The following is a 16812-nucleotide window of genomic DNA, read 5'->3' on the forward strand; positions in this document are numbered from 1 at the left end:
TGTTTTGGCAAAAAATCCCTTACATGCCCCAGGCACCTTAGTTTCTAATTTTTCCAGTATTAGGTTCCATTCACGGTACACATTGCAGAATTTTTCCAATTCAACGTTTGATTCGATCTGTTCCAAAAGTTATGGTTTCTTTTCACATCCTGTGTATTATGTGTGAATGCATCCGTCTTTGTCCAGAATTTTGAAAAATGCATGTTTTCAAGCAGGAAGTTATTTTAACTGGTATCAACATATAAACACATTTGTATGTGCTCCTGTTGTGATGTGCACATTTGACAGATCCTAGTTTTGAAGGAGTGCTGAAGTTTGGTTCCCCTACTGGCTGTTTATAAAGCTTTTTACGAAGGAAAGTCTTAATCTGGGAAAGAAATAATTGCCATGCCCCCTTCTTCTAAAACAAAAAGGTAACTATAAATCAATGGAGGAAAGATGAGGGGGAAAGGGAGCAAAGTCAGTCATGATCTTCTAGCAATGCGTTGTTGACCCAGGTTGTTGCACACTCCAAATGGAGCCCTCCAAACACCACTTCCCCAAGCATTAGCCTTTGCTAATTTGCTTCAGATCACTTGGAAGGCACCAGCTGAGGACAGTCTTCTCAAAACCGACCCACTGATTCTTTCAGGCATTTCTGGAAAATGGAAGTAACCATGCAAATTTTGGTATCTCTTCCGAGATATCGGCCCCATTGAGGCTGGTGGATTGACTCACAGGCAGATGTGTATAAGATGGCAGCCAAAGTTTAACTTGCGTCACCTCAAACTCCTGCCGACCAACTGCGAACCGTGTGAGAGATAAGGGCACATCAAGAGCTGTTCCAGTCACATATCAGTGGTCTACTTTTCCATGCCAAAACTCCAAGAGTTGCTGACAGGCTTGTGAAAATGTGTAGCTCCCAAACCAGCTCCGATACATGTGTTAGCAATTCACCGTCTCTCTCCTTGCCCTTTGCCAACCCAGTATTTGACAAGAAGTGTGTGTGTGTGTCACTGGTGGGGGGGATGGATTATGAAAACCAGACGTTGGTGGAAGCAGAACACATAATACCAAGCCAGTAAATCCATGCAAAGGTTTCTAATCTACATTATTTAGTCTTAGGGCAAGAGCTTGGGTTTTCCAAGGGCACTGCTCCCATTTCTTCATTAGGTCCAACCAGGCATCACCACGGAGCTTTGTTAGCAAGAAAGGGTGTTGGTGTTCACCGTTTTTATTTACTCCTTCCCTCCCTCCCTCTTCCTGCAGATGAGCCAAGCAGGTGTTATTTCCATGATGGCGACGGCATCTGTGAAGAGTTTGAGCAGACAACCAGCATCATGGACTGCGGGGTCTACACACCCAAAGGGTTCCTGGACCAATGGGCCTCCAATGTGTCCGTCTCACATCATGATGAGAGATGCCCAGGGCAGGTGGTGATTGGTCAGCCAGCAGCAAATCAGGTAAGTGGCAGAGATGGGCCTTGTATATATGCAAGAGGGCAGCTGCACATCTAATCCAGTGGTAGATCACCTTTCTTCATGCAGAATTCCCTAAATTCATTTCCCATCAACTTCAAGCAACAGTAGGTCGTGCTCTCCATCTGAAATCCTGGATAGCCCCTCCTACATTAGATAAAGGCCCCTGTTGTGTGTTTGTCTGATATTTGTTTGTCCCGCTAGGTCTTTGTTTTCTGCTCTCAAGTGTATGCATTAATAATATTAGTGCTATGATCGAAGTGTTCAAATGGAGAAGAAATGTGTTGGGTTCGGACTAGAATGGACTTGCTTCAAAAATCTTTCAGAATTGTGCAGTGCGATTTGCAAGTCAAAATTGGCACATGAAAATATGCATGTTACAGAAAAAGCATGCATTGGAGGAACACATTTATGCGTGCAAATTGCATGCATTAGGGGGAAATCCTGCAAGAATGTTACATTAGGGGAAAATTGCCTTTGGAAGATGTGTGCGCAAAACTATTAGGGGAAAGTAGGCATGGGAAGATTATATTCGGTGGAAGCAGCAGGTCGAAATGTGCATACATGCATTTGTCGATTTGGAAAAGTGCATTCAGGAAAATGTGCATGAATAATTTCATGGAATTTGGGGAAACAAGGTCACCCCCTGGTATGGAAACAAGCTAGAACAAGCACTGGGTCAAAAAAACAAGTGATTGAGTGAAACCCAAATGGACCCATCCCTACGTAACATTGGGTGTTCTTATACACGTATCATTGCATGCCCGTTGTGACTGCCAGCGCCCTTCCATGATTCCAGCAGACTTTTCCTCCCCAAAGTCTACCAGGGGAGTTTGTTCCATTTCAGAAATGTATGGCAATTTGCAAACGCACAATTCCAAGTGGCGCAATTTTCACATTCAGTGGCTGTTTGCTTTGCATAATTTTCCCATCCTCACAAAATGAGCAATGATTGGAAATGCTACTGTAGATCATTGGGAGCTTGGTTGGAAAGTGTGTGGAGCATTATCGTCCTGGAGAAGTTATCCAAGCCACTTAAGGTTCTGAAAAACACGCAAGTTCGCTTTTACTTAGCTTTGGAGGAATTATATATTGTCCACACACAGTATTTTAGGGTGAGAGGATGGAAATGATAAGAAAAAAATTGCAAAAATGCATAAACCAAGCAGAAGCAAGAAACCAGTTGATAGTCAGCGTATCTTGGTCAGCTTAAGTATTTTTTGTTTCCCCAATGGGCCCACCCTGTTCCGCACGGGGCCAACCGAGTAAATTACTGATTGCAGTGTACTGCAGGCATGCCACATGAAGGGTCCGTAAGTGCATCTATAAAGTGTTGGAGTATATTGATGTATTGTTGAGCAGCATAGTTTTTGCTTGCTGTATCAGATGTTATAAGGCGGCCTTCCCCAGCCTGGTACCCTCCCTATGCTTTGGACTACAAAGCCCAGCAGACCCAGCTCGCACGTGTAGTGATAAGCAGTTTTGGAGTTGTAGCTGAAAATATATGGCAGTCAACAGGTTTGGAAAGGCTATTCCAAGGTCTGTTCTCTAACATGTGCCAGTTCACTTAAGGAAAAATTGCTTAAATTTCCAGCAGTTGTGCTATAAATAACCAAGGAATGTATGAGTTCTTTATGTGTGTGTGCGTGCGTGTGCGTGCGTGTGTGTGTGTGTCAGAGAGAAAGACACAGAGAGAGGGTGCATTTTTCTTGAACAAGAGCAGCAAAAAATAAAAAAGCCTTTCGCACTGGGGAGAAAGTAAGCCATTGCAGCGGGATCCAGGAACGTGAGAGATGTGCCCAACCTGGGAGGAACGGAAGGGAAGTTGTAACGAGAGGGCCATGTGACATGCCAAAGCACAGGCAGCCCCCTTCTCTCAACAAGGTCACTCTGGAGGAAGCAAATGGCTTCTCAAGGATAGCAGGCGCATTTCCTTTCTCCTGCTCCCCAATTCCAGAGCACTGTGTTCATTGGCAGTGCCAATCCTTGTGGGATTTCTCTTCCCGAGGCCTGTTTATGCATGGAAATCAAACCATGGAACAGAAACAGGGACTCTCCCATAACTCAAAGCCTGGGGGTTAATTGCGAACATAACTGTGGATGGGGAGTGACAGGGGCTAAAACTAAAGTCCTCTTCCTGGGCGTTCATGGAATAACGAGAAAAATCTGAAATATGTTCTGTCCAGCACAGTGTTTTTTCTCTGGTTTGGTTGTTGGTTCTGAAAGGCCCACCTTATATATACTTCTGTTTCAGGAAGATTTGGGTCTTGACAGTGCTGTTCTCTGGGTGTGTTTGGGTCCCCAGTTGGCCACCCCTGCCCCTTCTCCAGTATGTCACATCTCTGAAGGCCAAGGGGGCCTCACCCAAAGTACCCACTCCCAGTCTTCACGTGTTCACTGGAAGCCCAGGACAGCATCTGCTCGAGGTGCTCGGAAATGGCTTGCTAACTCTTGTAGCCCATAAAAATGGTGGTGGGACCTCTCCGCAGATCGAGGGAGAAGGCTTTCAAGAGGAGACTGCCTTGCTCGAATTCCCGAAGCGTTGGTGTGCTGACAGCTGCCATGTTTGATTTCCCAGAAAGCCTCATTCCAGTCGCCCTTCAGCAAAGAGCTGGGAATGACCGTCTTCATTAGGGGAAGGGTCATAGTTCAGCAATAGACCACATGTTTTGCATGTGGATGTTCCTCACTCCGATCCCTGGCATCTTCAAGTTGGACCAGAAATCCTGCTAGTGAAAACCCCAGAAAAGCATCAATAGTTAGTGCTGGGGTACTGAACTGCATGGTTATCGGGTCTGACTTGGTAGATCAATTTCCTATGTCCCATTCTCCCCTCCACTGGTGTCCCTCAGAAATTCAGCATGACAGCTCATGGCTCATCACACTTTCAACACACAGCAGCTTTCTGTTCCATTTCCCTGAAATTTGCAGCCCTTCTGGAATAGGGAAATGAGGGGATGAATTTGGCGCCCCAGGCAATTCTGCCCTACACTGACTACTGGTGCATGGGAAACTTGCTTTTCCAGAATTCCTGAATATTTGGACAGAGGACTATACAGCAAATTCTGATGCGGGGTATCATGTATGATCTTGCTTCTCCTACCACATGTTTCACTGAGCACCTGTTTTCCAGTCTAGTACATTGTGTCACTAGCTCCAGACTTCATAGGGTGGAAAGTCATCCTGCTTTCATGCATGAAACTCATCACCACAAGTGCAAAGACTCCTGGATCTTATTTAAATGGCAGTTTGTGGTTGGATAGGAGTGTGCAGGAAACTCACTGCAATTCATTTTTAAAAATTGGTTTTATTTATTTACTACACTTGTGTACCATCTACTAGCCAAAGCAATCTAATTTAGAACTTAAAATACAGTATAAACATTTAATAGTTAGGACTGTCTCCCCTATAAAATAAAAGGGGAAACTGCAGTAAAACCTAGTAGCAGCAGAAAGTTTTAAAGTGCAATACAGAAATTAAAATAGCATGGGATGAGAATTCCTGGGAGAATCCCTGACCAGATAAGGAATCTGCACCTTCCGGATCAAATGTGGACTCAAACTTGATCCAAGGTCAAAGCACATGATGTAGAGGGTGATGCACAGAGCAAAAGTGCTGCATTCAACGGCAACATGTGTGTGAACGATGCGCACTTTTGGAAAATGCACGCAAAAATGCTTCAGACACACGAGAATCTGGATGTATTCTGGGAAAAAACAAAGCTTGCAATCAGAGATGGACTCGAGTCTGAATGAGCTTTGAGGTGGACATTGGAGAACTTCTGTAAGCTTGAGTCATGCTGGTTCACGTATCTGTTGTAGGACAGCAAGACAGGGCTGTTCTCATGCTCTGAAACTCCCGGTCAGGAAAGCTGGGTCAGCTCTCTCTCTCTACTGCCTTCAGCCAGTGAGCACACTTCTTTTTTAAATACAAGCAGCCCTTTGACATGTAAGCACATCCCAAGGCTGATGAGGGTTTTCATTGTTAAATGCTGGATATTTTTGTGTTTATTGTTGTGTTTGTGTACATAGTTGTTTTTATGTTTTAGTGTTAGCTGCCTTTTAGCAGAAAGGTGGGATGTATGCTAAATAAATAGAGCTGGTGGGCATAAATCAGGGAATGGTGGTGGTAAGGATGCGGAGAGATCCATATTGTCAGTGGGAATCCTATGGATTCTTTGAGCTCAGCTCCTTGGACTGGTGCATTTTGCTCTAGCTTTGCGACCAAATTCTTGGCAAGCATTCCCAGTATTTGCACAACGTTTGCCAGGAATCCTTTCCTGAGCAACTGCTGTCAGAAGAAGGTTGCTGGTGGCAGAAGCTTCACTCTGCACATGCTAGAGAGGGAGGTTCTCCAAAGCTTCATTGCAACACAAGGCTGCGATTGTGTTTATACAACAGCTTTTGAACTTTCTAGCAGCCAGTGAAAGAAGCTGTATGCTGAGTGAAGTGGACTTTTCATTTCATCTAACAGAGTTCTCCTCGTAACTCCAATGCGGGCGTCGAAAAGGAACTTCTGGACTTCCAGATGGTGTTGGAGCTGTGGCTGATGGGGATTGCAGTCCAACAACATCCAAAGCATCTTACATGTTCCTCCGAGGTCCCTGAAGTCAAGAGTTTGGCATTGCCTTGGCATCTTCCAACAGAAAGGAGCACGTTTTTGCCAGCCTCCTTCACCGTGTTTGGTGCTTGCAATCCTAAGTCATTGATAAACATGGCTGAAGCAGGTTTGGAGTGAAGTTGCATCATAACCACAGGGAAGATGTCAAAGCAGATTCCAGGCAATTTCACTGAGCAAGGAATGTGCTTTCCCCACCAACTTCCTCTTGGTTTTGGGAATGAATTCTCCCTCCTCTCTCCCTCTCAATCTCTCAAGAGTCATTTAAGGGAAAGAATGGAATAAGTACCAAGTGAGCCAGTACACCCTGTTCTGCATGTGTGTGTGTTTGTACTGTACAGAAAAATAGATAAAAGAAACAGAAGACAGATGCAAGAGAATTTACTCCCATTGGGGTTTGCAACCAAGTTTGCTCTGACCCTTTTTCCAAGATAAAGGTCAAATTTAACCCTAACCAGACCATGCAGCATTATGAAATCCTGGCAGTCTGATAGGGCTCCACAGACATTTTGCTGAGAGCGAATGAGCTGCCCTAGTTTCAGAGAAGCCAGTCCAGGATATTTTGGTATTGGAGGAAGAAGGTGGGAGGAAAGGACAGGGTGTCTTCTTGGTCCCCGATTATTAGGTTACTTTGCAAGGGCTTTTAGGAGTCTATTGGAACTGGGAATTATGTGGGGGTGGTCGAGAAGAGGGCCTGTGGCTCTTGTTCAGGAACATTTGTCTGCTTCACACCCCTACTCCCAGGGATGTGGCAAAGGTAGGACTTTGGGAGCCCATCTAGCAGAATTTGCTGCGCTCACCAGAACTGCAGCTTACCCACCCTCTGAAGAACTTCGTACTTGGCCAATTGGTGAGAAAGATAATGCCATCTCTTTGCTGTCTTCCCCTGTCATTATTGCCATCAACAAACTCAGCGTTGTGAACAAGCGTGATGGCAGACTTTGGCTTTAAGGTGCTACTCGTTCCATTTTTGCTGATTCGGATTGAGAAGAAGACACTGAATATGTTGTTGAGTTTGAGACGCAGGGGATTGCTCAAGATCTTTGGGAGCCAACAGGAGGGCATGGAAGTGAATCTGATTAGAGCTAGCCGGACATGGAGGAGGTGCTGCCAGATCATGGGAACAGGAAGGAGATCCAGGCAGCTGAGGGTGGAGAGTCCTCAAATGGTCACCACCTGCTCCTGAGCTGGGCCCTTGGGAGGTGAAGTGTGTAGGATGGGGTGTGCACACTTTCACAGCTCTCCTCCCCAAGGGCTGGAACACAAGCACACTCGTAAGGGTTTTGGGGAGTGATCGCTATACTGGGGTCAACGGGCTGCTCTGTGTGTGCTCAGAGACATAGCCGTATATTTCTACATAGAAGCAATGAAGAGAGTTTTGTCAAGAAATGTCTTGTGGTTGGTGAGTGCTGCGAGAGAGGAAGTCCAGCTCATGACACACAGGAATGTGTGAAACCTAGACATGGGTGGATCTAGTTTGGTGCTCTGTGCTTGCATGCATGTGTGTGAATTCACAAGTATCTAAACTCAAGTGAAAGACCTTTCCATTTCAACAGAATGTGGGAGAAACCAAAATATATTCATTCATCTGAGCCGTCATCATTTAGGTCTTATGCAAAAAGTCTGGGTTTGAATTCCTGAGCTATCCAGCCATGTTTGTCGTACTGAGCAAGAGTCACTACCACATTGGCTTGGTGGAGTTAGGTCTTTGGTTAGTTTAGTTGTTGGCATTTTTCCTATTTCCTGTTTTCCTATTTCCCAGGCATAGGATTGTGCCTTAAGGAAGCTGTCCTAATTTGTTCTTCCTTAACTAACCTATGAATCTCAAAGCAGTTATCTTTTTGATTGCTCACCTCCCCAAATTTGGCGATGCTGTTCTCAGCTTAAAAGCGGTGTCCAAAAATGAATCTTTGGGAAAAGATACATTAAATGTTCTATTAGGGAATTTTGCAGGGAAAATAAAAGCAAAGCCTTGTGTTGTTTTTTCCTTGTTAAAGCACAGGCAGATGTGGCAGTTGGAGAGAACAGACTTGGGCTGGAAGAGGTGTGAAACGGCATGGACCAGAAATAGTCCAGTTGGTCCATTCATTGGTGTTTCCTTCTTTGAAAGGGGCACCAAATCTGTGGTTATTGTGATGGAGCAAACAGTGTTTCAGATGTTGCCTCTGCATGGATTGTTAGAGCAGACTTCCCCAACCCAGTGCAAGTGAATATCCTCTCCAGATATCAGTGGAATGTCAACTTCAGGGACCATTCATCTGTCTCTTCCAGTAGAATTTACTCTGATTGGCAACAACTCTCCAGCCTGTCCGATAAGGATCCTTCCGGCTTTTTCACTCAGAACTTTTAACTGGAGCTTAGCACTGTCTGGAAGGAAAACAGTGCTCTACCATTTTCCTCTGTCTTCTCTAAAACAGCAATTAATCTGTGATCACACGTCTAACTTCTGCATATTCTTCTGATCTAACTTCTGAGTTTATTGACCTGTTTTGTACAGGCAGATCTTTTCAAGTCCTGTTGATTGCAGTTGGTCTGTTCCATATATAAAAAAGTCTGGATTTTATACTTAAGTCACACTCCACTCTCTCTAGATGTCTGGTTAGGTAGTTGTCTTGCCTTTAAGGAGTAAGGTTGATGAGTACTAGAGATGGAGAAATATGTCTATTTTATCTCATTTTAAAAGCAGTCTGCTTTCTGCATCAGTTTGTGACTTGAATAGTGTGCACAAGAAGGTATGCTGTTCATGTGTGTTTTTCTAATAGATGCATTTTTGAATCTAATTTATGCCATTTCGTAAGCTGCTGCCCATCAAATCTTTGGATATCCCCCCAGTTTATGCATTTAGTGTATGCTATATGCCATTTTTGCTCAGGAAACCGCACCATGCCATTTTGAAAAGTGGGACTACCAAAGAATCGCTGCACATTGATTCAGAAATGGAGATGTTGGCAAGGTCTTATCAAAATTGGGAACTGTGCTAATTTCGCCCCTGCCCCTCGGGAACCCTTGCTGGACCAACTGAGCTGTACTGCAGGGTTCAATTTAACCTGGCTTGTTTTCCGAAGACACCTGCTGGAAAATTGCACTTGGATGCCCTGAGGCTGACTTGTGTGCCAAAGGAAGTAGTTTGCTGCGGGTTTAGGAAGAGCCGGCAAGCTGGCTGGCCCTGGCTTCTGCTCACTCAGGTGGCAGCAGCTTTGCTGCTCAGCACTTTTAGAGTGGCAGGAGGAAATCAGCACAGTCCTTTGGATCAACACGCACTCCATCCACTGGGTTTTAGAAGGAGAGAGGGCAATGCAATTCCAAACCATGTGTGTTTTAATCCGAATTTTCCAGCAGGGTGGGACTCAGGGGAATTAAATTTCTAGAGCTGAAAGGGAAAGGAAAGGAAAGGCTGGAAAGCAGCTGGGGCAGGGAGTGATGCTGTGAGCCCCTTATTATCTTGTCCAGGGAACAGCTCCCCTGACCCCTCAAGAGAGAGGAGAAATCTCCTTTCAGCTGGTGCAGTCTCTTTGGGGGATCTTACCCTACTAAGTACATTAACAATGACTTGACTGGGAACTTGGTGGGAAAACTAACCCCATGAAGAATTCATAATTAGATTCCCAAGTTACAAATCCACCATTCTTAACTCTGATGAAAGTTCCCCATGATTTTAAGATTCTGGAGTATCTACAGATTCAACAAAGTACAGCTTGGGAACACAGCATGCATAATAATTCTGTTTCCCCCCCTCCAAACCCATATGCTTTGACATTATTTGTTGCAATGCGTCCATCCCTGCTTTGCTGATTTGTTGCAGCAACCAGAAGCAGAGAATGCGCAAAAATTGTGGCGTCAGTGCCTAATCTTGCAGAATGTTCTGGCACAGAATACATAAATTAATTGTAAACAAACTCAGTTCGAATTAAGAAAGTATGGAAGTGCAGTGGAATGAGGGCTGGTCTTGTTGAACTTTTGAGAGTTGCGAATCTAGGAGATTCGACTATGAACTGAGTTGTGTCCATTTTCTGTGCTCGCGCTCTCTCTCTCTCTCTCTCTCGGTTGTTGAGGTGTTCGGCAGAAAACAAGCATGCTTGCTGCTTTGTTTTTCCCCTCCTGGGTATGAGAAAGTTCTGTTCTTTCATCTCGCAGCTGTTTATAAAATGAAAAATGGTTCTCTTGACCTTTCCTGAATGAGAAAGTGTGGTCAGAGCTGGCATTCGCCACTCAACAGCCGCCAGCAACGCCATTCCAGGCCTTCTGATGGTAATGGTTGGGGAATAGCTTCACTAGACTCCAGAAGGTCCAAGCAAGCCAACAAGATGTCTGGGGGCTTCTTGGAGTGGGGAAGGCTTGCTTTCAGGGTTGCCAGCAGGAAAGCATCAGAGCAGAGGGAAGCTGTTAAAATCCCTGGTCCCATCAGTGCTTCGGAGAAGGACTGGGATGTGGCCATTTAGGGCTTCTCTCCATCTTCTGAAGCTTGCCTCGAAGGGTGTCTTACTATGAAGCCAGAAGAGAGGAGAACGCTCAGTTCTCTGCTCCATAAATGAGATCCTGAACCTTGCTCAGTGCAACTGCTTTCTTCAGTGGCTTGTGCAGTCATCATTTTTCCAGCCTGATGATGCCAGGCCAGCGCTGTTGCTAAATTGCTGTTTTCCCAGCATTTGATCCGCTCACTAATGCTGCATTCATAGAGGAGGGAAGGGATTTGCATCTCTGCTGAGTGGTGCTTTCGAAGCAGTGCCAGGAAGCTAGAGCCAGCCACCATGCCTGTTTCCCAGAATGCCGCACCCTGGCTTCACCCTGGGGCATTGTGGGAAATGAAAGCTTCTTGGAGCTCTGTAGCCTCAGCTGGACCCACTGGCTGATGAGGGGAAGCATTTTTCCCAGTGTCCTGCCGGTGGGTCTTGACAGCAGCAGAGCCAAACTGAAGCTACTCGGAAACAAGAGAGATGCATTAGCATGCCTGGAGTAGTTTGATGATCTGCAAAAGCTCACCCTAAAAACCCTGAAGGTGGCATCTCCTCTTGTCCATCTGACATGCTCAGTAGCCATGGAATATTGTGTTGGAAAAGAGCGATGGAAACTACCTGGAGCAGGAGAGAGGGTAGAATAGCTTCCTGGAGGAAGACAGGCCTGGCTTTCTGGAAGGCAGAAAGACCGCAAGATATATCAGCAGCAACCGCCAAAAGCATGAATATAAGGTGCCTCATTTTGGAATCTCTTCCTTCTCTTGGTGCGTGAGACCATTTGCATGCCATTTTAAGACTTCACATTTTAGGACATCATCTGCATTTTTCTGACCCCTTCCCTACTCCATTGGCTTTTTGTTGTTCTCAAGCATGAGGAGGAGGAGAAGCAGGGATGTTTGAAACAGAGATGTTTAACTTGTAGCTCCGCTTTGGCCACTGCAAATCACAATGTCCAGGAAACTGGAGAACAGGTCTTGACATAATGCTACGAAGCAGGCACTGGTAGAACAAGCAGGAATTATGAGAGATAATTTGCTTCCATGAGGGTTGGAATTTGGCCCTTTGGTCTTCGACCATGCCCTATTTCTGTGTCATCACTCCTCAATCTTGATCTAGTCCAATATTTTGTTTCTAATAGTGGCCAACCCCCCCCCCCCACCAAAGCTTCTTTATCGATGTACATGTGAACATCTTCAACATGGATGGGAAATAAGATCCTAAGCAATCGAAGGACGTGGGAGCTGTGGTCCACCATACATGGTCCCATGCTGGAACTCCTTTCGAAGCTCCCTCTGATTTGCTGCTTCTGGAACGTCCTCAGAAAAATGTCTCCTGGCCAGTTTCAGTTCTGCAGGATTTTATTTTCATGGAGCAACATCCCCCCGCCCCACCCTGCCTTAACAGGGTAGAAGACCTGGTGTTTCTGCTCTAGAGCATCACTGTGTTTGCCAAGGAGGCTGTGTACAATTTCGTTGGCATCCATCGGCTCATGGCTGTCCATGGAAACTCAGTCCCATTCGCTAGTCCAAGTGGAAAATAGCCATTATTTAAACTTCATTCACAAGAATGGTCCCCACTAGGGCAATCTCAAGCAGGAAGAAGGAACAGATGACACGGCTTCGTTTTAGCACAATAGATTCATCTTCCAAAAGTACCTGGACTTAAATAAACAGTGGCTTTGTGACACGCAATGAATAAATATAGTAACGCATCGCAAAATATCCTTGTGAGCGTGGGTGAGTTTGTGTTCTCTCCTTGAGATATGTCCCCTTGTCCAAATCTCTAGTTCTCCTAGGGTCATCCCAGCCTCTGAGGACAAAGAAGTAGCTGCTTTGGTTCAGATGCAAGTTCAGGAATGGGGAACCTGTGAACAAGCGAATGGGACGTGCGTCCGATACCATTTGGAGAGCCACCTGCTCCCCTAACCTAGCCTCGTACAGCATTTTGTTTCCGATTGTGGTGAACCAGATACTTGTGTCATGGGGGGTGGGGGGTACTGTTTTATCAGTGTGCATCTGTGGACCTGCAATCTGTAACACAGATGGAGAATAAGATGTTAACCATCTGAAGGAACTGAGCGCTGTGGGAAACCATACAAGCTCCAACACTGGAACTGGCTTTAGAAACACGCTTAGTTGACTTGGTCCTTCAGAAATGTTCTCGGAAAAATGGTCTTCTGGCCATTTTACTTTTGCTCTAGTTGTTTGTTTGTTCGTTCGTTTGTTTAGTTACAAGTTCTGTAGTGGCAGAGTGTTAGCTCCTTTAAATTCTGGCAAATTCTACATAGCTGAAGGGTTATGTGAGGATTTTTTATGCCACCCTTTGATGTCTTGCTGAACTGTTAAATGAATGCCCCTGTCCGTCATGCTGCATAGGAGCCAGGATGGTGTGAATTTAACACCAAATCCTGTGCTTAGACTACAGTCATATGCAAACTTACTTGAGAATGGTCACAAATGAATACAGTGGAAGGGCCTAGGGAAAGGCTATGGTTAGGATGGCGCTGATCAAGTGGAAGCTGTTGTCCATGAGCCCCAGCCTAGTGAGTGCCAGGAGTTAATATAGAAGTAACCCATGCACAGTGCTACCCTATGCAAATCTCCTCAAAAGGAATTCCCACTGAGTTCGTGGAAGTTTACTCCCTCGCAAGTAGGAGTGCAGACTATCTCATGGTGGAAGCATCTCTGTTCGAGTTGGGTCACAGAATCAACAAATCAACCCCTAGTTCACTGGCAGCACACCTGTATGAAGTGTGTGGGTGTTTTTCGGAGGTTCCAGGTTAAGCTCCTAAAATGGAGCTCTCCCAGGCAGGGATGAGTAAGACTCCGTGTCTGAAACCCTGGAAAGCCACTACTTGTTGGAGTAGTAGACTGAAGCAGAGCGGTTTGATGTCCTCCTGATGTTTTGGAAGACATCTCCCAGGACTCCTGGCCACTGGCTGCTGCTGTTGGAAGCTGAAGTCCAAAACAACTGGGGGTGGGAGAGACTGAGATGTAGGTGAAGTTTAGAGCTAGATGGGCCAGTGCTTGGACTCAGTATAAACTACTTCCTACATTCCTTGAGGGGGCCTTGACTCAGTGGTAGAACATGCACGTTGCTTCCAGAAGGTGTCCAGTTGTATGTGTTGCATCTCCTGCTGGTCAGAACAGGCGATAAAAAGCTACATTGAAGAGCCCCTACTTCCTGTGTGAAATATTGAGCTTGGCTTGTAATGGTGTGCTCTGGAAAGATGCTGGATAACCCCAGCAAGCTGTTGCCCATCAGCAGACAAAACCAAGCTAAATTTAACTCTATAAATGCATCTTTTAACGCGAAAGGCCATTGGTTCCATCTTGCTATGTGTGGGCAGCTCCAGAACTGGGACTATTATTCATTTTGTTTCTTCTCACTAGCATGGCAGGCAAACATTTTCTCCAAATGCCAGCAGCTACCTTGAGACTTGAGGTTTTGTGTTGTGTTGTTTTCTTTTAAATAAGCTGAATGAAGAAACTTGCTAAGCCCCACCTGGGATGGTTTAGCAGGCATCATCCCGCAAGCTGGTTGACAGATGGAGTTGCTTAAGCAAAGGACATGAGGGTGATCTCAGGTGAAGCCAGGTGGAAATATGCCAGCCAACCTTGTTTACCATGGAGAATCCCTGTTTCCCAGACCTTGGAAAATCTCTCCTTCTGCTTTTATTTTGGTTTGTTCGTTTGGTTTTCAGGGAGTGTAATCCAGCCTTCCTTGAGTTCCCAGGGTGGCTTATGAAGAATTAAAATGAACATCAAAGTAAATTAAATTGAATATATTAAAACTCCAGATTGAAAGAGCAGCAGAAAAGCAGTCAGCGGAAATAATAAAAGCAGACAATACAAAACTCCAAAGCCAGCCTGAAAGTGCTAATTTTGTTCCTATTGTTGTCGCTGGGTGTGCTGGGGGGGGGGGGCTGTCTTACTAGAATGTCAGTGAAAATTGTTAGCTCCCATAATCTTTTCAGTAGGCAGTGCAATCCTGCAACATCAGGGAATGTTTCTGATTGCTTAGATTTTCCCGAGTCTTCATTCCAGTCGAAGGAGTTCCAAGGCTGCACAATACTTTCCCTGTTCTAGAAGCATGTTGAAGAACAGGATGGCTTTGGCTCTGCTGGATCAAGCTCCCCACGCAATCCGTCTGCAAAGCCCTTTGCTCCCCGAATGCCTCCTTCACCACTGGGGAGGTGGCCACCAGCCTTTTTGCCATGCCCACAGAACAGATTCCGCAGCTAGGTCTCCCTTTGTGGTGGCGTACGGCATCGTTTCGTAAGCTGTGACTTGCTCGTGCATGACCTGGAGATCCAAGAGAAGGATGGACTCCATGGGCCCTCCCTTGGAATGGACCCACAAACTGTAGCTGGGCCAGGACAGGGCAGCCACCCTCACCGGTCACGGAACACGACTGTTCCAGCATTAGCCTTACCTTTTGATTTCCTGACCTGGTGGAAGGTGAGTAACTGTGAGATGGCCTTAACTCTGGTCTCAAACAGGCAGGCTGTTTGGTCACTGGACTGTCTGCAAGATATATAGCATGTGGTCAAACAGTGTGTATATTTTATGGGCCCTGAGATCCCTTCCGAAGCAACCTAGGATTGCTGTCTGGCACTGAAGCTATACGAGTCCACGCAGAAGACATGGTGCTGGAGGAGAGCTTTGTGACTACCCTGGATGGGCAGAAGGACAACAAGTGAGTCCTACATCAAATTGAGCCAGAACTTGCCCTGGAAGGACGAATGATGAAACAAGAGCTTGTAATACTTCGGGCACATCACGAGAAGGCAAGACTCCTTGGAGAAGACAGGGAGGGAAAGTCAAAGGCAGAAGAAGATGAAGCCGCTTTGGAGAGAGGCGTTTGAGGTGGGATGCCAGGAAAGGGATGCCAAAGCTCGCCATTGTTCATCAATGGGAACAGGGCAGGCTAGTGCGGTAGCTCCTAGAGCCTGGGAAGAAGTAACCCTTTGCCTGTAATGCCCTTGATGTCTTGGGTGCCTGAAGGAAAGGTCATGTCCATGAGATCCTGCCCACACGTGAGATCTTCAACAGGGGCTCTGATTAGGGGCCAGGTAAAAAGGGCCCTTTTACCCTCCTCTTGGATGTTGGGACTGACTGGATCTGGGACATGAGCTGGAATCGTGGCTTGGCTTTTGCTGGAGGACAAATGACTTGGAGAGGCAGGCGAATCTCTCCAAAGGGTCCATGTTCCTTACCTAAGTAACCTTCTGGCTTTACCATACGTTCACTTTCCAGTACAGTTTATGGACTGTTGTAAAAGCAGTCAGATTAACCCTGCACCTTTCTAAAAATACAACCAGTACCAAGTATTTTAGAAGATGGTCCCCTTCCAATCCCTCACTATCCTAGAAAAAAACAGATTCTTAGTTGTGCCATCTTGTGACTGAGTTGACACAAGGGGCAGATGCTCAAAATGGATGTGCTCTTGGTCAAAGTTCGGTTCTATCCCACTTCTTGGATCCGGCTATCTCTATTTATATGTTTAGATAGACAAAAACCAATGTCTCCAGTAATGCTCTGGCAAGTTCCCTGTTACACATCTGGACTGGTTATCTGGCTGGTTCCTGGTAAACAAATTACGTAATAGACTTATGTTTATATTTGACTGACCAGCTGGTTATGATGGTATATACAAAGCTTTTAACCTGCTAGAGATTCGACATACACTCAACTTGCATCAACTCTGGCTGCAAGAGAATGTGTGGTTGACCACCAGCTCATTCATCAACCATCCTTCTTTTCCTTAATAAGCAAAACACCAGCCCTGTTCTGCCCCCTCCTAGCTCCATCTGTGGTTCTGCCCAGCTCCACCTCACTTTAATGTCCTGGTTTCCATCTAACCATCCTCAATGGCCATGGGCCAGCGTAGTCGCTCGTTCCATTGCTTGGCCCTCTCCTCAGGGCTCCACCTGCCCCACTGCAGCAAGGTGCAGGGGCGATGCATCTTCTTCTCCATCCTCCCATCACTGCTTCCATGCTCAGATAGGGGAACAGGCAGTGACGACAGAGAGGAGAAGCGGTGGGGTGGGACTCATCAGACTGACAGGCCACTGGGGTCCTGGAATCCTCTCCACTGACCTGTACAAGCCTCACTCCAATCACTTCCCATGCCAACCAACTACGATTACCAGCACGGAGGGCACAGCCCTCCTTTGGAAGCAGTGGGGCTGTTTGCTATAAATGTAGATCAAAACAGGGCTATGTTACAAATCTACATGTTCCCTGAGAAAGCACCATACTCACCACTAATTCTTTAGCTGA

The 16812-nt window shown here is 45.9% G+C and overlaps 1 protein-coding gene across 2 annotated transcripts in view; it reads left to right on the forward strand.

Annotated features, from left to right (window-relative positions):
- PAPPA (pappalysin 1) overlaps positions 1–16812 on the forward strand; it is a 140218-nt gene that overhangs the window by 61653 nt on the left and 61753 nt on the right. For both annotated transcript variants that reach the window (XM_044440146.1, XM_044440147.1), the window contains one exon: positions 1249–1442. In XM_044440146.1, the coding sequence (XP_044296081.1) occupies positions 1249–1442 (194 nt within the window). The remainder of the gene's footprint in view (positions 1–1248; positions 1443–16812) is intronic.

The sequence above is a fragment of the Varanus komodoensis genome, unplaced genomic scaffold (genome assembly GCF_004798865.1).
Source record: "Varanus komodoensis strain SLA01 unplaced genomic scaffold, ASM479886v1 scaffold36, whole genome shotgun sequence".
Taxonomy (NCBI): domain Eukaryota; kingdom Metazoa; phylum Chordata; class Lepidosauria; order Squamata; family Varanidae; genus Varanus; species Varanus komodoensis.